General features: G+C 46.6%; 1 protein-coding gene across 1 annotated transcript; it reads left to right on the top strand.

The window, feature by feature from the left end:
• The first annotated feature begins 1,388 nt into the window (after window positions 1-1,388).
• Window positions 1,389-22,780, top strand: TRAPPC14 (trafficking protein particle complex subunit 14). The gene is made up of 11 exons (XM_067469625.1): window positions 1,389-2,116; window positions 7,046-7,132; window positions 9,915-10,044; window positions 10,134-10,220; window positions 10,313-10,433; window positions 11,827-11,998; window positions 12,127-12,209; window positions 14,572-14,735; window positions 14,814-14,968; window positions 18,863-19,056; window positions 21,005-22,780. The coding sequence occupies exons 1-11, from the start codon at window positions 1,640-1,642 to the stop codon at window positions 21,156-21,158; spliced, it is 1,824 nt and encodes a 607-aa protein (XP_067325726.1). The 5' UTR covers window positions 1,389-1,639; the 3' UTR covers window positions 21,159-22,780.
• The last annotated feature ends 522 nt before the right edge of the window (window positions 22,781-23,302 follow it).

Here is a 23,302-nt window from a genome sequence, read left to right as displayed (position 1 = left end):
GAGGCAGGCCGTTCTTCTGTTTCCGCCATCTGCTTCTCTGGCCCTGGAACTCAACAAAAAAGCTCCTGTTGGGTAGCTGATTTCCTTGAGCGGTGATGGCACGATCATCAGCATAGATGAAACTCTCTGTCCCTTCTGGCAGTGGCTGGTCATTTGTGTAGATGTTGAACATGGATGGAGCAAGCACGCTCCCCTGAGGCAGGCCGTTCTTCTGTTTCCGCCATCTGCTTCTCTGGCCCTGGAACTCAACAAAAAAGCTCCTGTTCTGTAGCAGGGAGGTTGGAGATTGGCCTGAAATTGTTCAGCATCCTGGAGTCAAGGGAGACCTTTTTGAGGAGTGGGTGAACCACAGCCTGTTTTAGTCCAGATGGGATGCCATGATGAGTGACAGGTGCAGCAGGGGAAACCTCAGGAGAGAGTGCTGCTGGAAGCTCTCGTCTAGACAGGTTGAAATATTCAAAGCAAGCCAATCGCCCTGTGGAGTCAAGGGAAGCCTTTTTGAGGAGTGGGCGAACCACAGCCTGTTTCAGTCCAGATGGGATGCCATGATGAGTGGCAGGTGCAGCAGGTGAAACCTCAGGAGAGAGTGCTGCTGGAAGCTCTTGTCCAGACAGGTTGAAATATTCAAAGCAAGCCAATCGCCCTGTGGAGTCAAGGGAAGCCTTTTTGAGGAGTGGGCGAACCACAGCCTGTTTCAGTCCAGATGGGATGGCATGATGAGTGGCAGGTGCAGCAGGTGAAACCTCAGGAGAGAGTGCTGCTGGAAGCTCTTGTCCAGACAGGTTGAAATATTCAAAGCAAGCCAATCGCCCTGTGGAGTCAAGGGAAGCCTTTTTGAGGAGTGGGCGAACCACAGCCTGTTTCAGTCCAGATGGGATGGCATGATGAGTGGCAGGTGCAGCAGGTGAAACCTCAGGAGAGAGTGCTGCTGGAAGCTCTTGTCCAGACAGGTTGAAATATTCAAAGCAAGCCAATCGCCCTGTGGAGTCAAGGGAAGCCTTTTTGAGGAGTGGGCGAACCACAGCCTGTTTCAGTCCAGATGGGATGGCATGATGAGTGGCAGGTGCAGCAGGTGAAACCTCAGGAGAGAGTGCTGCTGGAAGCTCTTGTCCAGACAGGTTGAAATATTCAAAGCAAGCCAATCGCCCTGTGGAGTCAAGGGAAGCCTTTTTGAGGAGTGGGCGAACCACAGCCTGTTTCAGTCCAGATGGGATGGCATGATGAGTGACAGGTGCAGCAGGGGAAACCTCAGGAGAGAGTGCTGCTGGAAGATCTCGTCCAGACAGGTTGCGAGACTCCAATCTCCGCCTGTGTGCCTTCTCTCCTCCTGTGAGGCCCCGCCCTGAGTTTCCGGGGTGTCGGGAGGGGGGGGGGTCATGTTGCATCACTGACCGGAAGCGGGGGAGGGAGGGGCAGTGGGCGGGGCTTCCAGGAGGAGCGGCGCCTCTTCCTCCTCCCTCCCTTCCTTTCCTTTCTTTTTCCTTCCTTCCTTCCTTCCTTCCTTCCTTTCCTTCCTCCCTCCTTCCTTTCCCGATGCCACTCTAGCGCCGCTCCCTTCTCCCTTTCCCATTACCTTTTCCCCACTTCCTCCTCCCCACTTCCTCCCCACTTCCTCCTCGCTTGCTTCCTTCCTGGGGCGATGGAGTCCCAGTGCGACTACTTCATGTACTTCCCGGCGACCTCGTTCCCGTGCCGGGCGGAGCTGGAGGGCGAGCCCGGCCGGTACCGCTCCCTCCCGCGGAGGAACCACCTCTACCTGGGAGAGACCGTCCGCTTCCTCCTCGTCCTCCGCTGCCGCAATGCGCCGCCCGCTTCCTCTTCCTCTTCCGCTTCCTCCTCCGCCCCCCTTCCTCCCCCCCCTTGGGGCCAGCTGGCGGGGTCCCTCTCCGCCCTGGCCAGCGTCAGCCCCGGAGGAGGGGGAGCAGGGGGAGGAGGGGGCCTGGGTCTGCTTCCCGCGGGGGAGGGTCCCGAGGGGCGCGACCCCTCCCCGCCGCCCCCCTCCTCCTCGTCCTCCTCCGCCTCCTCCTCCGCCGCCCCCTCCCCCTTCCGAGAGTGCCGCCCCCTCCTCACCCACGGCGCCCCCGCCAAGCCCACCCCCGCCGCCGCCGCATCCGGGGTAAGTAAGGGCAAAGGGGAAGCAGGGGCATCTGTCGGGAGGGCTCGCAGGGTGGGAAGAATGGCTTTTGGGGGCCCCTCCCAACTCTTATGATGATGATGATGATGATGATGATGATGATGATGATGATGATTAGACTGAGTGGCCATCTATTGGGAGGTGGGCTTTGATGGTGCAAGGACCCAGGGAAATAGGGGAGGGTTGCGGGGCCATCTCTTGGGAGGGCTTTCGTGGTGTCCTCCTCTCTGGCACAAAGAAAAAAAAGGGGCTGGGCTGGGTGGGCTTTGGGTGTCCCTCCCAACTCTATTGGGGAGTGGGCTTTGATGGTGCCTTTCCTGCATGAAGGTAGAATGAAGGAGGTTGGACTAGATGGCCTTTGGGGGTCTCCTTGCCCCCGCCTCTGGAGTAAGGACCCAGGGAAATAGGGGAGGGTTGCAGGGCCATCTCTTGGGAGGGCTTTCATAGTGTCCTCCTCTCTGGCACAAAGAGAAGGGGGCTGGGTGGGCTTTAGGGGTCCCTCCCAACTCTAGGAGACTATGCTTGTATTATTATTAAGCAGAGGCTGGGTGGCCATCTGTTGGGGGGGCTTTCATGGTGCCTTCCTTGCATGAAGGCAGAGAGAAAGGGGTTGGGCTGGATGGCCTTTGGGGGTCTCTCTGTCCCCACTTCCAGTTCTGGAATAAGGACCCAGGGAAATAGGGGAGGGCTTCTTTGTGTCTGGCACAAAGCAGAAGGGGGCTGGGCTAGGCTGGGTGGGCTTTGGGGGTCCCACCCAACTCTACGATACTAGGGTTGCATTCTTATTAAAGAGAGGCTGTTGGGGGACTTGTAGAATCATGGAATCCTAGAGTTAGAAGAGTCCTGGTGGTCCATCATCCAGTCCGGCCCCATTCTGCCAAGAAGCAGGACAATTGTCTTCAAAACACCCTCGACAGATGGCCAGCCAGCCTCTGCTTCAAAGCCTCCATAGAAGGAGCCTCCCTCCAGCACATTCCCTCCGGGAGAGAGAGAGAGATAGCAAAAGGGGGCTGGGATGGATGTCCTTTGGGGGGCTTCTTGGCAGAAAGGGGTTGGACTGGATGGCCCATGAGGTCTCTTCCAACTCTAGGATTCTATGGAGCCAGACTTCGCTCTCAGACCAAGCCAGATAAGCCACATATGCAAAGAGAGGTGGGCCGGATGAGCCCCCAATTGCTGACCACAAGAAGAGCTGTCCAGCAGGGGCCAGGTTAGCCCCACATTGGGTTGCTGTGAGTTTTCTAGCAGCATTTTCTCCTTTTTCCATTCGGCCTGCACCTGTGGCTTGTGGCATCTTCAGAGGGTCTGTTGGCAGTGAAGCAAGTGGAGTGTGTGTGTGTGTCTGTGTGTATAGACTAGCCGTCCCCTGCTAGGCATTGCTGTGGCCAGTCTGGAAAACAAAGTAATTAGAAAGTGTTGTTTTCTAATATATGTAATTTCCTTCTGCTTGTGGGTAAACAGTATGTCTTGTTGTTTCTTTGTCAGTGTTGATGTGGAGATTGTGTGGTTTGCCTAGTCTAGAACATGCAACGTACTATTGTCCTTCTTTAGGGGTCCCTTTCACATCTATGATACTGCATCTGTCATATACATATGTGTGTGTGTGTGTGTGAATGGCTGGATGGCCCTTTGTCAGGAGGGCTTTGATTATGTTTTCTTGTCCTGGTGAAGGGAGTTGGACTGGTTGGCCTTAAGGCAGCATTTCTCAACCTGGGGGGTCAAGACCTCGGGGGGGGGGGTCACCAGGGGTTGTCAGAAGGGTCACCCAAGACCACCAGAAAACACAGTATTTTCTGTTGTTCATGGGGGTTCTGTGTGGGATGTTTGGCCCAATTCCATCATTGGTGGAGTTCGGAATGCTCTTTGATTGTAGGTGGACTATACATCCTAGTACAGTGGTTCTCAACCTTCCTAACGTCGCGACCCCTTAATATAGTTCCTCATGTTGTGGTGACCCCCAACCCTAAAATTATTTTCGTTGTTTCTTCATAACTGGAATTTTGCTACTGTTATGAATCGGCATGTAAATATCTGATAGTGTGCTGGTACGACTGTACCAGGAGCTCCAACTTTATTTTCTTTCTGTTATCTGTTTGCAGTCATAGGGCAGGCTTCCTGTCCATCATAATTAAGCTTTGGTTCCACCCCTTGTTCAGGGCTCTGGGAGGGAAAGGAGCCATTTTTTGGGCAGTCTCTCATAAGGAAGCTAAACTATAGGACGTAGACCAGCTCATCCCGTAGAAAGGCTTCTTTTCTCCAGAACATCCGGGGAAACAGAAACAGAAATTCCAGGGAAAAGGTCCCAAGGCTCTGGCTGAGAGCTCACAGCCTCTCAGACTCACAGCAATCAGAGGGAAAACAGCCCTGAAGTTTTCAAAGAATTCTCGGAGGGAGGACAGCATTATAGATCCACCAAACTCCAGCTGAAATATCTTCAAGCCTCGTCTGGTAGGTCTACTCGATACCCAGACGCATTTGGAATTGTTACTAGGACCCACACCGATGAGGTATAGATAGTAAAGAGCCTGGGAGAGGTTAAATAGGGTTTTTCCTACAGAGAAGGTTCAGTTAATCAAAGTCAGGTACCAGTCCCTTGAGGACTAGACTAAGAAAGCCTTGAAGTGTTGTTTGAACCATTGAAGATTTGTTGTTTGTTCCATAATAAAGACTTTGTTGTATCATTAAAGACTCTAAAGACCATCACTTCAGAAAAATCCCCGAGAACCTCTCTTTGAGGCACCCCTGGCTTCTCACTGGGCTAAAAGTATATGTCCTATAGAAAAGTACAGCTGTTACAGGCCCAGCGCGCGACAGAACAGATAGGCAGGATGTATTTTCATTCTCTGGACCTTGGGAGTTGTGGTTGGACCAGACTTTTCACACAGAACTCCCATGACCAGCAGAAAATACTGTGTATCCTGATGGTCTCTGGCGACCCCTCCGACACCCCCTCGCAACCCCTCTGGGGTCCCGACCCCCAGGTTGAGAAACACTGTCCTAGTAACTACGACTCCCAAATGTCAAGGTCTATTTCCCCCAAACTCCATCTGTGTTCACATTTGGACATATTGAGTATTCCTGTCAAGTTTGGTCCAGATCCATCATTGTTTGAGTCCGCAGTGCTCTCTGGATGTAGGTGAACTACAACTCCCAAACTCAAGGTCAATGCCCACCAAACCCTTCCAGTATTTTCCGTTGGTCATGGGAGTCCTGTATGCCAAGTTTGGTTCATTCTCTGGATCTTGGGAGTTGTGGTTGCTGGGATTTATAGTTCATCTACTTTGATTATAGGTGAACTATAAATCCCAGCAACAACAACTCCTAAATTACAAATTCACATTTTTTTTTGAGTGCTGGTCACTCCTTGTGTTGTGAGACATTTTGTTGCCAAATTTGGTGTGATTTTGTTCATTGGTTCTTTTGTTTTTAAGGAACTCAATATGCACAGAGCATCTATCTATCTATCTATCTATCTATCTATCTATCTATCTATCTATCTATCTATCGATCTTTCCCTCTATCTATCTATTCCTCTATCTATCTTTCCCTCTATCTTTCCCTATCTATCTTTCTTCCTTTCTTTCCCTCTATCTATCTATCTATCTATCTATCTATCCCTCTATCTATCTATCTATCTATCTATCTATCTATCCCTCTATCTATCTTTCCCTCTATCTTTCCCTATCTATCTTTCTTCCTTTCTTTCCCTCTATCTATCTATCTATCTATCTATCTATCTATCTATCTATCTATCTATCTATCCCTCTTTCTATCTATCTATCTATCTATCTATCTATCTATCTATCTATCCATCCCTCTATCTATCTTTCCCTCTTTCTTTCCTTCTTTCTTTCTTTCTTTCTTTCTTTCTTTCCCTTTATCTATCTATCCCTCTATCTGTCTGACTATCTGTCTGTCTATCTATCTATCTATCTATCTATCTATCTATCTATCTATCTATCCCTCTATCTTTCCCTCTTTCTTTCCTTCCTTCTTTCTTTCTTTCTTTCTTTCTTTCCTTTTATCTATCTATCCCTCTATCTGTCTGACTGTCTATCTATCTATCTATCTATCTATCTATCTATCTATCCCTCTATCTATCTTTCCATCTTTCCTTCTTTCTTTCTTTCTTTCTTTCTTTCTTTCCCTTTATCTATCTATCCCTCTATCTGTCTGACTGTCTGTCTATCTATCTATCTATCTATCTATCTATCTATCCATCCATCCCTCTATCTATCTATCTATCTATCTATCTATCTATCTATCTATCTATCTATCTATCTACCTACCTAGCTTTCTATCTATCTGTGGAATAATGTCCATGGTGGGAGAAAGAGAGAACCCTTGTCTGTTTGAAGCAAGTGTGAATGTTGCCATTGGCAAATGTGGAGTAGCATGGAGTAGCCTCGCAGCTGCAAAGTCAATCAGTGAGGGTCTCTGCATAGAGGTAGATTTTTTGTGGTGTCAGGAATGACTTGAGAAACTACAAGTTGCTTCTGGTGTGAGGGAATTGGCCATCTGCAAGGATGTTGCCCAGGGGATGTTGCCCGGATGATTGATGTTTGACCATCCTTGTAGGAGACTTCTCTCATGTTCCCGCATGGGGAGCTGGAGCTGACAGATGGGAGCTCATTTACACTTTACCTGGATTCGAACCTCCGACCTGTTGGTCTTCAGTCGTGCCGGCACAAGGGTTGAATCCATTGCAGCACTGATAGATAGGCTGGGACATTTTATCCTAGAGCTGTGATTATACTGAACTCCGTGATTTCATGTCTGATGTGGCATTGGAGGTTGTCTGGTGGTAGTTGTGGTGCAGACGATGGGTGTGTTGTTTTGTGGTGGGGAAGGCATTTAATTGTGTAATAAATATTTATCTATCTATCTATTTTCTATCCCTCCCTCCCTTAGGAGGAGCCCATCGTCTCCACTGATGAGGTCATCTTCCCGCTGACCGTCTCCCTGGACAAGCTGCCCCCTTCGACCCTCAAGGCCAAGGTCAGGAAAGGGGGGAGGGAGGGGGGAGGGGGAAGGAGGGACCCCCATAGACACGCCTTGTATTGCAATGTCCGAGTGAGAGGGTGCATCAGAGTCACATTTGCACATAGAGTGACATTCAAGATACAGACATAAAGATCTATGTAAATAAAAATGTCATGTTCGTTTGTGGGTTTAACAGAACTCAAAAACCATTGGAGGAATGGACACTAAATTTGGACACAACACTCTGGCCAACGAGTGACCATCACTCATAAAAACACTGCAAAACACAGTGGAGAGGACTTAGAAAGCCAAACATGCAAAAAGATGCTATAGTGCATGCACAAAAACGACTCCCCGTGGCAAGCAAAACACACAATAGCATATCCACACTCTCTTCCGGACTACATCTCCCAGCATCCCCTTTAGGAGAGGAGGAGGATCCAAATGCGCTGCTTCCAAGCTGCAAGATTTCTTCTTGGATTTCTTTGAGTGCATCCCCATCTCTGCAGATTTCCCATTTCCTATTCCTGGACTCCAGGACGAGCAATATTGAATGACAAGCAGCTAAAACAGGCGTGGGCCAACTTGGGCCCTCCCTCCAGGTGTTTTGGACTTCAACTCCTACAATTCCTAACAGCCGGTAGGCATGTTTCAGCTCAGGCATGGGCCAACTTGGGCCCTCCCTCCAGGTGTTTTGGACTTCAACTCCCACAATTCCTAACAGCCGGTAGGCTGTTAGGAATTGTGGGAGTTGAAGTCCAAAACACCTGGAGGGAGGGCCCAAGTTGGCCCATGCCTGAGCTGAAACATATTGATTCCCATCAGTTCCGGACAGATGTTGACTCTCCTGAATTGGTGTTGGTGTTCCTCCTTAATTTAAAATGACTACGTAAACATGTTGTTTCCACCAATAGTTAATCAAGTCAGTTGTGTCAACAGTTAAACACGATCAGAGATGGCCCTAGGTAATTTTCAACGGTAAACAAACAGCATTTTGCCCCCCCCCCACCACCACCAACCAATCATTGATATATATATATATTCTGTTCGTCGTGGAGTTCTGTGTGCCATATTTGGTTCAGTTCCATCATTGGTGGAGTTCAGAATGCTCTTTGATTGTAGGTGTACTATACATCCCAGGAACTACAACTCATATATGTCAAGGTCTATTTTCCCCCAATAGCGCCCCTGGCAAAATCAACTTTACTGCAAATGCTTACTCTGCGTAATGGTTGAACCGCCCCTGATCACGATCACGATCACACAACTGAGCGTAGTTGTTTTGCAGACCTCAGTGTTTCCGGATTGTGTCTCGGTCTCAATTTGGCCCTATTCACACTCTTTTCAAGCAATTCCATTCAATCCAAGCGTCATCTTCACCCATCACACGCCCCTCCTGTTGACCCCTCTCTCCGCCCTTCCCATAGATCGTGGCAGTTAGGAATTGTGGGAGTTGAAGTCCAAAACACCTGGAGGGAGGGCCCAAGTTGGCCCATGCCTGAGCTAAAACATATTGATTCCCATCAGTTCCGGACAGATGTTGACTCTCCTGAATTGGTGTTGGTGTTCCTCCTTAACTTAAAATGACTATGTAAACATGTTGTTTCCACCAATAGTTAATCAAGTCAGTTGTGTCAACAGTTAAACACGATCAGAGATGGCTCTAGGTAATTTTCAACGGTAAGCAAACAGTATTTTGCCCCCCCCCCCCCCACCAACCAATCATTGATATATATTTTCTGTTCGTCGTGAGAGTTCAGTGTGCCATATTTGGTTCAATTCCATCATTGGTGGAGTTCAGAATGCTCTTTGATTGTAGGTGAACTATACATCCCAGGAACTACAACTCATATATGTCAAGGTCTATTTTCCCCCAATAGCGCCCCTGGCAAAATCAACTATACCGCGAATGCTTACTCTGCGTAATGGTTGAACCGCCCCTGATCACAATCACACAACTGAGTGTAGTTGTTTTGCAGACCTCAGTGTTTCCGGATTGTGTCTCGGTCTCAATTTGGCCCCATTGTTGGGGTTCAGCCTGATCCTGATCTGTGTGAACAGGATTCTCCGATAGTTTTTCAAACTGAGCAAGCTTTCCCTGTCCCTGCCAGTTGGGAATCTGTTGTTGATACAGAGCTCAGTGGGAATGAAAACGAAACCCAACAGTTAGAAGAGAATGTTTTGGAAATTAGCCGTGATATCTCCCCACCTGGGCTAGATAATGAGCTCCGGAGAGAACAGATAGTGAGAGATAGATGTGTCTCCCAATCTGTACGAAGGTCACAGCGGCTTCAGCAAAAAGAGACCCAAACAGAAAAGTCAAGGGGCGTTTCTAAGAATAGCTTCTTTGGTTTAAGAGCATCCCTGCCGGGTGCTTCTTTAGGTCAAGCAACTTTTGGGACTGTGGCTGGTCTTGGCAGAGTTCCTGTGTTCCATGGCCAGTAATCCTAGAGGCTTCTGTTTCCAAGTTCATGGTTAGTAAAAGGCTAACAGAATCTTGGTTATTGTTTTGTGGCTTTTGAAGTTTTGCTCAAGTTCAGAGATTCTACTGACTGCTGTGTTTTTCTGTGGCTTTTTGACTTTGCATTTACCTTTCTTTTGTAACCAATTTTTCATCAATAAACAAGGACTGCTTTTCCTACAGTCCAGAGTGGTGGATTTAATCTTATGGACTTGCTTCTTGAACTGGGATGCAACACCCATTCACACTCCTTTCACGCCATTCCATTCAATCCAAGCATCATCTTCACCCCTCACACGCCCCTCCTGTTGACCCCTCTCTCGGCCCTCCCCATAGATCGTGGTGACAGTCTGGAAGCGGGACCAGGAGAAGGCGGAGGCGCGGGAGAGGGGCTACCTGAGCCTCCTGCAGGACCGCGCCCCCGCCCAGACCTTCAAGGAGGAGCAAGGCGCCTTCAAGGCACAAGGTCGGCATTGAGAGGGTGGGGGGGGGCAGAGGGGTCCCAAAGGGGGTCCCGGCATTCACCCCCTCACTCCCCCTCCCCTCCCCTTGCAGTGAGCACCCTGCTGACCGTCCTGCCACCCCCGGAGGTCAAGTGCCAACAGCTCAACGTGGCTGGGAAGCACCTGACCGTCCTGAAAGGTGAGGAATTGGGTGGAGCCTGGGGGATGAGGGGGGCAGAGTGGGGGAGACCCACTTCCAGCCCTGAGTGACCTGTGACCTCCCCCCCGTAGTATTGAATGCGGCCTCGCAGGAGGAGGTCTCCGTCTGGGACGTCCGGATCCTGCCCAACTTCAACGCCAGTTACCTCCCCATGATGCCCGACGGGTCCGTCTTGCTGGTTGACGACGTTTGGTAAGGAAAAGGGGGGAATATGGGGAGGGGTCATGGGGGGGGCTTCCCTCCTTAGACGCCTTGGCAGAGGGAGGGGCTCTACCAGGTTTACTAAGGAGGGAGAGAGAACTCTGGAGGGGCTTCACGGGGGGGGGGATATGGGGGAATATGAGTAGGGGTGATGGGGGGCTCTTCTCCCTCCCCCTCCCCCCTGAGACGCCTTGGCAGAGGGAGGGGCTCCACCAGGTTTAATAGCTCTGGGGAGGGGGCTTCACCCAGATGCCCCCCTCCCCTTTGTGGCCAGGCTCTCCTCTAGTGACCCCCCCCCCGGACCTTCAATGAGGGGTGGGGGGTATTGCCTGGGAGCCCTGGTTGGATGGATGGCAGGAGATAGAGATCATGACGTCCCCTACTCAGCCCCTTCTCATCTTTCTCTTTATTCTCCTTATTCTCTTTTTCTCCTTCTCTTTCTCTTCCTTGTCTTTCTTCTCCTTCTCTTTCTTCTCCTTCTCTTTCTCCTCTTTCTCTTTTTCCTTCTCCTTCTTCTCTTCCTTGTCTTCCTTCTTCTCTTTATTCTTTCTCCTCCTTCTCTTTATTCTCTTTCTCCTCCTTGTCTTTATTGTCCTTATCCTCCTTCTCTTTATTCTCTTTCTCTTTTTCTTCCTTCGCCTTCTCCTCCTTCTCCTTTTTCTCCTTGTCCTTATTCTCTTTTTCCTTCTCCTTCTTCTCTTCCTTGTCTTCCTTCTCTATTCTCTTTCTCCTCCTTCTCTTTATTGTCCGAATCCTCCTTCTCTTTATTGTCCTTATCCTCCTTCTCTTTCTCCTCTTTCTCTTTTTCCTCCTTTTCTTTCTCTTCCTTCTCCTTCTTCTCCTTGTACTACTTCTCTTTTTCCTTCTCCTTCTTCTCCTTCTCTTCCTTGTCTTCCTTCTCTTTCTCTTTATTCTCCTTCTCCTCCTTCTCTTTATTTTCTTTCTCCTCCTCTATCTCCTCCTTCTTTTTATTTTCCTTCTCCTCCTTCTCTTTATTGTCCTTATCCTCCTTCTCCTCCTCCTTCTCCTCTTTCTCTTTCTCCTCCACTTTCTCCTCCTTCTCCTTGTCCTTCTCCTTCTCTTTATTCTCTTTGTCCTTCTCCTTCTCCTCCTTCTCTTTATTCTCCTTGTCCTCCTTCTCTTTATTCTCCTTGTCCTCCTTCTCTTTATTCTTTTTCTCCTCCTCTATCTCCTCCTTCTTTTTATTTTCCTTCTCCTCCTTCTCTTTATTGTCCTTATCCTCCTTCTCTTTCTCCTCCTCTTTCTCTTTCTCCTCCTCTTTCTCCTCCTTCTCCTTGTTTTTCTCCTCTTTATTCTCTTTGTCCTTCTCTTCCTCCTCCTCCTTCTCTTTATTCTCTTTATTCTCCTGGTCCTTCTCCTGCAGCCACCAGTCGGGCGAGGTCTCCATGGCCTCCTTCTGCCGCGTCTCCTCCTCTTCTTCCTCGTCCTCTTCCTCTTCTTCCTCCTCGGCTTCCTGCTCCCTCCGGGCCCTCGAGGAGCAGAACTTCCTCTTCCAGCTGCAGGCCCCCGAGCAGCCCCCCAGCAGCGCTAAAGAGGTGAGCAGGGAAAGGGGAGGCCGGGTTCATTGGGAGAGAGGAAGGGGCTCCAGTCACTATTCCCCCCCCCATAACTTCCTGTCCAAGCGAGTGCCCCTTTGACCCCCTCTTCCCCCCCCCCCTCGTAGGGCCTGGAGGTCCCTCTCATCGCGGTGGTCCAGTGGTCGACCCCCAAGCTGCCCTTCACCTCCAGCATCTACACACACTACAGGTGAGGAGGACTTCTCCCTGCATCACTTTAGGGCACACCTGGGCCAACTTCAGTTGTTGGACTCCAACTCCAACAATTACTAACAGCTATTGTTATTATTATTATATTTTAGTATTTATTATTATGATTTTCTATTATTAGATTTCATTCGTATATTATTTTTATAATAATATTATATTCGTTTTTAATGTTTATTATTATTATATTTTAGTATTTATTATTATGATTTTCTATTATTAGATTTCATTAGTATATTATTTTTATAATAATATTATATTCATTTTTAATGTTTATTATTATATTTTAGTATTTATTATTATTATTTTCTACTATTACATTTCATTCGTATATTATTTTTATAATATTATATTCGTTTTTAATGTTTATTATTATTATTATTATATTTTAGTATTTATTATTATTTTCTATTATTAGATTTCATTTGTATATTATTTTTATAATAATATTATATTAGTTTTTAATGTTTATTATTATTATATATTAGTATTTATTATTATTATTTTCTATTATTAGATTTCATTAATATATTATTTTTATAATAATATTATATTAGTTTTCAATGTTTATTATTATTATTATATTTTAGTATTTATTATTATGATTTTCTATTATTAGATTTCATTAGTATATTATTTTTATAATAATATTATATTCGTTTTCAGTGTTTATTATTATTATATTTTAGTATTTATTATTATGATTTTCTATTATTAGATTTCATTAGTATATTATTTTTATAATAATATTATATTCATTTTCAGTGTTTATTATTATTATATTTTAGTATTTATTATTATTATTTTCTATTATTTGATTTCATTCGTATATTATTTTTATAATAATATTATATTCGTTTTTAATGTTTATTATTATTATATTTTAGTATTTATTATTATTATTTTCTATTATTAGATTTCATTACAATATTATTTTTTATAATATTATATTCATTTTCAGTGTTTATTATTATTATATTTTAGTATTTATTATTATTATTTTCTATTATTAGATTTCATTCGTATATTATTTTTATAATAATATTATATTCATTTTAATGTTTATTATTATTATTATTATTATATTTTAGTATTTATTATTATTATTTTCTATTATTAGATTTCATTACTATATTATTTTTATAATATTATATTCGTTTTCAATGTTTATTATTATTATTATATTTTAGTATTTATTATTATTATTTTCTATTATTAGATTTCATTAGTATATTATTTTTATAATAATATTATATTCGTTTTTAATGTTTAAAATAATAATACTAAAATATAATAATAATAAACATTGAAAATGAATATAATATTATAAAAATAATATACTAATGAAATCTAATAATAGAAAATAATAATAATAAATACTAAAATATAATAATTATTATTATAGTTTAGTATTTATTATTATTTTCTATTATTAGATTTCATTCGTATATTATTTTTATAATAATATTATATTCGTTTTTAATGTTTATTATTATTATTATTATATTTTAGTATTTATTATTATTATTTTCTATTATTAGATTTCATTAGTATATTATTTTTATAATAATATTATATTTATTTTTAATGCTTATTATTTTTATTATTGTTTTACATTATTATTATTATATTTTAATATTTATTATTATTTTCTATTAGATTTCATTTGTATATTATTTTTAATATTTATTATTGTTATTATTATTTTGCATTTATTGTTGTTGTTATTATTATTATTATTATTATTTTAAATCCCTCCTGAAAACTGGGTTGTTGTGAGTTTTCCGGGCTGTCTGGCCATGTTCCAGAAGCATTCTCTCCTGATGTTTCGCCTGCATCTATGGCTAAAGGCATCGTCAGAGGTTGAGAGGCGAAACGTCAGGAGGGAATGCTTCTGGAACATGGCCAGACAGCCCGGAAATCTCACAACAACTCAGTGATTCCGGCCATGAAATCTTTTGATAACACATCCTCCTGCAAACACTTGCAAAACTACTGAAGTTGCCAATAGTAGCCATTCCAGCACCAAGGATGCACCTGCAAACTTCATCCCTCCCTCCAGGTGTTTTGGACTCCAACTCCCACAATTCCTTACAGCTGGTAGGCTGTAAGGAATTGTGGGAGTTGGAGTCCAAAACACCTGGAGGGAGGGATGAAGTTGGCCCAGGTCTACTATATGGGAAGGGGCCCAAACAAGGGGGCTGTTGACAAACATCTGGGTGGAGAGCATCCCTTGCAGCTGGAGGGGAGGGGTCTTCTGCCTGCGCTTCCCTTCCTGGATGGGAGGGGGTCTCCTGTGCCCCCTTCTAGTTCTGAAGTGTCCCCCCCCCCCCCCGTTTACTCAGGCTGCCCAGCATCCGCCTGTCGCGCCCACGCTTTGTGATGACGGCGGAATGCCCCTCGCCTGTCCCTCTGCACCGCCGCTTCACCGTCACCTACACGCTCATCAACAACCTGCAGGACTTCCTGGCCGTGCGCCTGGTCTGGACCCCTGAGAGCGCCGCCACAGGTGAGGGAGGGGGGGCAGCAAGGGGAGGGGCTCCATCACCCCCAGGTTTCCGTCCCTGACCTCTGACCCCGGCCGCAGGCAAGAAGCTGTCCCGCGAGGAGCGCCGCGCACTGCAGGACACGCAGGAGGCCATTGTGTGCCACACGCCCCTCAACAACCTGGGCTTCTCCCGCAAAGGCAGCGCACGCACCTTCCGCGTCACCTTCCAGGCCCTGCGCGCCGGGCTCTACGAGGTGAGGACACTCCACCCCCATGCTGGAGGGAAGGGGCGCTCTGGAGGGAGGGGGCTCTGCATGTGGCTTCCCGCAGCGAGTCCCATGGCTACCTTGCACACCCCTCTTTCCCTGGACCCAACTGGGGGTCTCCAGGGGGATGGCCTCACCTTGCCCTCCCCAACCTTCCCTCTTTCTGCCTAAAGTATTGTTGTTTTTGGTGTTCCTGGCGGGCCTGAGCTCATTTTCTGCTTTGGCCTTGTGGACCATGTCCCTACAGGTGTTGGCTATTTGTTTGGGTTCTTCTTTGGTGATTTCTCCCTTTTTCCACTTCTTGTGCATGTCTCTTTTGTGTTTTAGTACAGTTGGAGGTTCTTTGGACATCCATTCTGGCTTCTTTGCACTTGTCCTGCTTTTTCTCTTTGTTGGCACGGTTTGCAGTTGCACCTTGAGTGTTTCACTCTTGGGGGGTTCCCATCCATCCGTGTCTCCCTTGTCTTTTGGTGTCTGTGTCCACGGAGTGTTGCTCAGTGTTTCCTTCATTTTTCGGAGGTAGGCTCTCCTGAGGTCCGGAATGCGGGTTTGACTTGTCTTGGTTTCAGCCTTCCTTTGTGCCTCAAGTTGCAGGAGCGCATGGTCACTTGACCCTAAGGAGATATGATGAGGGCCATGAGTGAAGATGGGAGGGAGTGAACTTGTTTTCTGCTTCCCTGGAGACTAGGATGCAATGGAACAATGGCTTCAAACTACAAGAAAGGAGATTCAATCTGAACATTAGGAAGAATTTCCTGACTGTGAGAGCCATTCAGCAGTGGAACTCTCTGCCCCAGAGTGTGGTGAAGGCTCCTTCTTTGGAAGCTCTTAAACAGAGGCTGGATGGCCATCTGTCAGGGGTGCTTTGAATGCAATGTTCCTGCTTCTTGGCAGAATGAGGTTGGACAGGATGGCCCATGAGGTCTCTTCCAATTCTAGGATTCTATGATTCTAAAGGGAAGGAGGAGGACACACGAGCCCAGCAGAGCCCTCCCTCAGGCCTCAGCATGGGATTTGTAGTTTGAGGTACTTCCTGGCTGGGATTTCTAGGGACCTTCCTGAAAAGCGAACTCCTCAATGCTGCTGAAAGGGAGCCTGGCCCTCCAGGCGGATCAAAGTCCTGCCTGTCACCCAACTTTGCCAAAGGGCTGAAGAGCCTAGAACTGGAAGAGACCCAAAGGACATCCAGTCCTACCTCATTTTGCCATTATCCTAGAAAAAGCACAATCAAAGCCCCCTCAACAGATGGCTATCCAACCTTATTATTATTATTATTATTATTATTATTATTATTATTATTATTATTATTACTGAGGTTAGATGGCCACCTGTCCGGGGGGGGGGGGGGTGTTGTGATTTTCCTGCATGAAGTTAGAAGGGGGTTGGACGAGGTGGCTGTGCAAAGTCCCTTCCTACTCTATTATTATTTGAAACACAACAAGATGAGTTCACAGCAAACAAGATCACTCTGCTGGCTGTTGCATTGGATCACACGTTGGACTCTTCCAAATGTCTAAGACTGTGTGATGTATTGGCAAATAATGTGTGCAGATCCCAGTAGGGTGGCTTTTTGCAGCTGAGAGGTGGTAATTTTGTCAGCACTGATTGTGTTTAAGTGCAGGCCAAGGTCTTTAGGCACTGCACCCAGTGTGCCGATCACCACTGGGACCACCTTGACTGGCTTGTGCCAAAGTCTGTTGTTCTTGTTATAATAATAATAATAATAATAATAATAATAATAATAATAACAACAACAACAACCTGATAGGGTGGCCTTGGCGTGGATGTTGAAGTCCCCCAGCAGAATTAGTCGCTGGGATTCTAACGGCAGGCTCGAGACCACCACGGCTAACTCAGGTAGGGAGACTGTAGTGCAGCGGGGTGGACGGTACACTAACAGAATCCGTATTCTGTCCCGGTCGCCTACCCTCAGGTAGACACATTCAAAATTAGTTTACTGCGGGATGGGGCCCTGGTCAGGGAGATGGAATCCCTATAGACTACTGCAACCCCTCCTCCCCGCCCTCCAGATCTCTGCTGGTGCTGAACAGAGAAGCCTGGTGGGCAAAGCTGGGTCAGATTTACACCTCCAGCCTCACCCAACCAGGTCTCCATTATGCACGCCAGATCCGCCCATTCATCCAGAATTAGATCCTGGATGAAAGCTGTTTTTCTGTTGACAGATCTGGCGTTCAGCAGCACCATCCTTAATCTAGAAGGGTCGCCATCCAGGGTACTCCAATTTACCATGTCAGGAGACCGATTTGGAACTACTAATGTTGATTCATGTTCCCTAGGCTGAATTAAAGGTCTCCACTGCTGAACACCTCTTCTTGCAGACAGGAAGTTCTTCCTAATGTTCTTTCCCATCGCTTGGCTCCATTGAGTCCCAGCCTCCAGGGCAGAAGGAACAAGCCCTGCCCCTATTCCTTGTGACGCCCTTTCACATGCTTGTCTCTCTCAGCCTTTTCTTCTGCAGGTTGAGATGCTCCTCAGGGGGATGATGCCTTTGGTCCCAGGCCTTTGGCCCTTTGGGTCTCCCTCTTCCTTTGCACCCCTCCCTTCTAGCTGAGAGTCCATCTCTCTCTCTCTCTCTCTCTCTCTTGAACTGTGGGGCCAAGAATTGGCTGCAGTGATACTCTAGGGCAGTGGTCGTCAAACTTCCCAATGCTGCGACCCCTTAATGCAGTTCCTACTGTTGTGGTGACCCCTCAACCATAAAATTGTTTTTGTTGCTACTTCATAACTCCAATTTTGCTACTGTTATTAACTGTAAGGTAAATATCTGTAACTGTAAGGTAAATATGGACTGACCTTGAAGGAGCTGGGGGTGGTGACGGCCGACAGGGAGCTCTGGCGTGGGCTGGTCCATGAGGTCACGAAGAGTCAGAGACAACTGAACGAATGAACAACAAATATCTGATATACAGGATGAATTTTCATTCACTGGACCAAATTGGGGACAAATACCCGATACGCCCAAATTGGAATACTGATGGTGTTGGTGGGGAGGGGAGGATCGATTTTGTCACTTGGGAGTTGTAGTTGCTGTGGTTTATAGTTCACCTACAATCAAAAAGCATTCTGAACTCCACCAATGATAGAATTGAGCCAAACTTGGCACATAGAGCTCCCATGAGCAACGGAAAACATTAGAAGTGTGTGGTGGGCATTGGCCTTGAGTTTGGGAGTTGTAGTTCACGTACATCCAGAGAGCACTGTGGACTCAAACAATGATGGATCTGGACCAAACTTGGCACAGATACTCAATATGCCCAAATGTAAACAGTGGTGGAGTTTGGGGAAAGTAGACCTTGACATTTGGGAGTTGTAGTTGCTGGAATGTATAGTTCACCTACAATCAAAGAGCATTCTGAACCCCACAAATGCTAGAATTGGGCCAAACTTCCCACACAGAACCCACATGACCAACAGAAAATACTGTGTTTTCCGGTCGTCTTTGGCGACCCCTCGGACACCCCTTGGCAACCCCTCCAGGGGTCCCGACCCCCAGGTTGAGAAACGCTGCTCTAGGGAAAGAGGTCTGGCCAAAGCCCAAGGGAGAGCCACCAGGACTTCTTCCTTCAAGCTGGACACTCGACTCCTTTGGTTGCAGCCCAAGATCTCATTGGCCTTTTTTTGCTGCTGCATCCCACTCTTGGCTCACGCTTGACTTCTTGTCCACGGAAATTCCAAGTTCTTTTTGACATGTGATTGTGCTGAGGAGCCAGGCCTCGCCCATCCTGTCCCTTTGCATGTCCTTTTCTCTGCCTAAGTGGAGTCTCTTGCCTTTATCCCTGTTGAAATGCATTGTGTTGTATTACCAAACCTTTCTCCTCCTTATGGTGCCCTCATCTCTTTCCTCTCTCCGTCCCCTTGCAGCTCTCTCAGCACATGAAGCTGAAGCTGCAGTTCACGGCCAGCGTCTCGAACCCTCCTCCCGAGGCGCGCCCGGTCTCGCGCAAGAGCAGCCCCGGCAGCCCGGCCGTGCGTGAGCTGGTGGAGCGGCACCAGGCCAGCCTCGGGCGCTCACAGAGCTTCTCCCACCAGCAGCCCGCCCGCGGGCACCTCATGCGGTGCGTCCACCCTTACCGTTGGCATGTTACATACGCAGTGGGACATCCCTCCGGTTATTACTTCATTTCTGTTCGCCTGGTCTAATTTTGTTATCGTTGGGAATTTTCTTTTGGGATCCTCAGGAGGGGGTGGTGGTGTTTATTTCTCTTGTTAGTGTATTCTGTGATTTGGCATCGAATATTTGCCATTTTTTTGTTGGAAAGCGTCCCGAGTCCCTTTGGGGAAATAATAATAATAATAATAATAATAATAATGTATTGTTGAAGGCTTTCATGGCCAGAATCACTGGGTTGCTTCTGGGCTGCCTGGCCATGCTCCAGAAGCATTCATTCCTGATGTTTTGCCTGCATCTGAGATGGTGAGGTCTGTTGTAAACTAGGAAAATGGGTTTATATATATATATATATATATATATATATATATATATATATATATCTGTCTATCTATCTATCTATCTATCTATCTATCTATCTATCTATCTATGGAATAATGTCCAGGGTGGGAGAAAGAACTCTTCTCCCAGGCAGCAATCAGCCAGGCCTTGAAGTTGCAAGGCCATTAAATGCTAATCAAGCTGGCCAGTGGGTCTGACTTCACAACTTCTGAGGATGCCTGCTATAGATGCGAGCAAAACGTTAGGAGAGAATGCTTCTGGAACATGGCTAGATAGCCTGGAAAACTGACAGCAACCCAATAATAATAATAATAATAATAATATTTATTTATTTATTTATTTATTTATTTATTTTTGTATCAAAAGCATTGCTTAAAATGCTTTTAAACATAACAACAACAACAACAACAACAACAACAATAACTTTACTGTTGAGATTAACTTCACAATTCAGCAGCAGATCAGTTGCACGACTTCAGCACTTTCCAGTAGTTTCTTCCTGCACAGTATTTTCAGTCAACTGCTCCCACAAACTGCAGCCACGCTGGAACCTTTCACAGACACTTGAGCACATGCCCGGCCATTGTCAGTTTTACCATTGTCTTTCCCCCAGTCTAGATGATATTACAGACTTACCACAGCACACAGTTATATCTTGTCTTAGCAGACAGGTTCTTTAATTACATATAGCCTTCAACGAACAACATCACAGCACAAGGAGAGAAGTATACACTGTACATGACTTCCTTATATACAATTCTATACAATTACACATAGCAATCTCTGATTGGTTCCCAACTCATTGACTCAACTCAAACCCAGGATTGCATCATTCACAATCACCTGGACTAGGCCAGAATACATTCCCCGAATGATTCCCTATATACAGTTAATGCATGACTCAGCATTTCCAATAGAAGCCCATTAGCAGGGCATGACTCAGCTATATTACATTACAATACATTGTAAAACCTGACATTTATGTATAACCCACCCCATCTCCCCGATGGGAATCAAGGGTATATAAATAAAAATATAGGGTGCTATATGCATAAAGATTTATTATGCTTATTATATTATGAGTAAGGGGAAGGTGGTCTGGCGGGGGGTCTTGGGACAGGTGAAGGAGGGGAGGGGCCTTCTTGCTTATTGGGGGCTTCTGCATTAATTTGCACAGAGACCAAATTAATGCAGTGCACCAAATGAAAAATGCCACATCAGCTGGTTGATGCAATCAAAAGCAGTTTCCTCATGAAAGCTTGTGCAAGAGCATCCCTCAGGTACAGGGAACACGGTGGCAGTTTATCAAAGGTATAATCCAAAAAGGTAGAGAGTGAAAGGTAGATTTCTCAGCTTGAGCCCAAGAAAGAAAGCCAATCTCCGTGCAAAACTGGATTGGACAAGAGAACAACCTAGCAAATGTCCAAAGCTCCTTGCAGATCATGATTGAGGGTGTCAATGAATGGACAAGGAGGAAGAGGGTCAAGGCAAGACATTAGTCCCCCAACACTACTGATGCGCCCCTTTCTTTTCCTCTCTCCCCCCCCTTACAGGTCCGGCAGCGTCATGGAGCGCAGGGCCATCACGCCCCCGGTGGGCTCCCCGGTGGGGCGGCCACTCTACCTGCCCCCCGACAAGGCCGCCCTCTCCCTGGACAAGATTGCCAAGCGGGAGTGCAAGGTGCTGGTCATTGCGCCCGGGACGTGATGCCAGCGGGACCCCCGAGGAGGAGGGCGTGGCCCTTGGCCACTGCCGACCTGCCGCCCGCCCCCCCTCCACCCACCGACGCACCCCCTCCCCACGCCAAAGGCTCTCTCCGCCAGGAATGGCCGTGCGTGCGCTGCACAAGGAGGGCTGCCGCCTCGCTCTCCGCCGCCAGAAAGCCCCTCGCTGTGCCATCCACCCCTGGGACCCCCATGCAAAGGAGGAAAGAAGGAAGGAAGGAAGGAAGCCCAACAGGTGCTGCAGGTGGGGATGCGGATGGTGATGCTGCGGAGCATCTTGGACCTCAGTGCTGCCCCCTGCTGGTGGAGGGGCAGCCCGGCCCTTCCTTCTCCTGCCCTGGACTCTACTGCGCTGGGGGCAACACTGCCTCTCCCTCCCTTCTTCCCTCCCTCATTCTTTCCTTCCTACCTTCCTACCTTCTTTTTTCTCTCCCTCACTCTATTATTTCTTCTTTCCTTCCTTTCCTTCTTTCCTCCCTTCCCTCCCTACCTCCCCCTTCCTTCTTTCCTTCCTTCCTTTTTCTTTTTCCTTCTTTTCTTTTCTCCCCCTCCCTCACTCTATTCTTCCTTCCTTCCCTCCCTCTTCCCTCACTACCTCCCCTTCCTTCTTTCTTTCCTTCCTTTTTCTTTTTCCTTTTCTTTTTTCCCCTCCCTCACTTTAGTCTTTCTTTCCTTCCTTCTTCCCTCCCTCCCTCCCCCTTCCTTCCTTCTTTTTCCCCTTCTTTTCTTTTTTCCCCTCCCTCACTCTAGTCTTTTTTTCTTTCCTTCCTCCCTTCCTACCTTCTTCCCTCCTTTCCTGCCTTCCTTTTATTCCTTCTTTTCTTTCCCCGCTCTATTCTTTTTTCCTTCCTTCTTTCCTTTTCATCTGTCTTTTTCTTCCTTTCCTTCTTTCCACCCTCCTCCTTTCTTTCCTCCCTCCTCCCTTCCTTCTTTCCTTCCTTCTTTCCTTCCTTTTTCCTTTCTTTTCCCCCCTCCCTCACTCTATTCTTTTTCTTTCCTTCCTTCCTTTCCTTCCATCTGTCTTTTTTTCTTCCTTTCATTCTTCACTTCCTTCCTTCCTTCTGTCTTTGTTTCTTTCTTTCCTTTCTTCCTTCTTTCCTTCCTTTCTTCTTTTTTCCTTATTTCCTTTTCTTTTTCCCCTCACTCACATTCTTTTTCTTTCTTTCTTTCTTTCTTTCTTTCCATCTATCTTTATCTTCCCTTCCTTCCTTCCTTCCGTCTTTCTTTTTCTTCCTTCCATCCATCCATGCATCCATCCATCCCCCCCTCTTCCCCTCCTTCCTTCCATCCTTCTTTCTTTCTTTCTTTTCTTCTACCCTTCCCTCTTCCTTTCCTTCTTTCTCTTCCTCCCTCCCTCCTTCCCTCCCTTCTTCTTCATTCCCTCCGTCCCAGGAGCCAAGACTTCTTCTCCTTGCGCCCCCCCCCCCCCATCATCTCAGGCCAGAACGCCCTCCCTATTGCACTTTATTTAATTTTCTGTTATTTATATCTTCTCATGTTGTTATTGTGGTGTTGTTTTTTTTAAAGAAATATGTCCCTTGGAGCATCTCCATCCGCCTGTGCGATTGTCAATAAATGGCGCTGGATGACCACCCCAAAAGCAGAGCCCGCTTGCATTCGAGGCCTTTCTCTCTCTCTCTCTCTGGACTTTGGCCAAAGCAAGGGAGGGAGGGGGACAAGTGGAGATAGACCAGGCCAGGGTCAGCTTGGGTCCTCCCTCCCTCCCTCCCGGTGTTTTGGACTCCAACTCCCACCATTCCTCTCAGCCTCAGGCCCCTTCCTTTTGCCCCTCAGCTGCTTAAGCGTTATATCTATTTGTTGCAATATGAAGGTAGGCATCTTTTAGGTCTATCACTCTAGCATCTTAGCTTAGCTTAGCTTAAGCATCAACCCATAGAGTTGGACACAACTAGGCTTTAGGTGTTTTGGACTCCAAGTCCCACCATTCCTCGCAGCCTCAAGCCCTTTCCTTTTCCCCCTCAGCCGCTTAAGCGTTATATCTATTTGTTGCAATATGAAGGTAGGCATCTTTTAGGTCTATCACTCTAGCATCTTAGCTTAGCTTAGCTTAAGCATCAACCCATAGAGTTGGACACAACTAGGCTTTAGGTGTTTTGGACTCCAAGT

The sequence above is a fragment of the Anolis sagrei genome, chromosome 6, assembly GCF_037176765.1.
Source record: "Anolis sagrei isolate rAnoSag1 chromosome 6, rAnoSag1.mat, whole genome shotgun sequence".
Classification (NCBI taxonomy): domain Eukaryota; kingdom Metazoa; phylum Chordata; class Lepidosauria; order Squamata; family Dactyloidae; genus Anolis; species Anolis sagrei.
This window is presented reverse-complemented; position numbering and strand designations above follow the sequence as displayed.

Excerpts from the sequence above, each read along its gene's own strand:
- TRAPPC14 (XM_067469625.1), top strand. The coding sequence starts at position 1,640 with ATGGAGTCCCAGTGCGACTACTTCATGTACTTCCCGGCGACCTCGTTC. Across the intron at positions 2,117-7,045 it reads CCGCCGCCGCCGCATCCGGG|GAGGAGCCCATCGTCTCCAC; the intron begins GTAAGTAAGGGC and ends TCCCTCCCTTAG. Across the intron at positions 14,736-14,813 it reads CCCTGAGAGCGCCGCCACAG|GCAAGAAGCTGTCCCGCGAG; the intron begins GTGAGGGAGGGG and ends CCCCGGCCGCAG.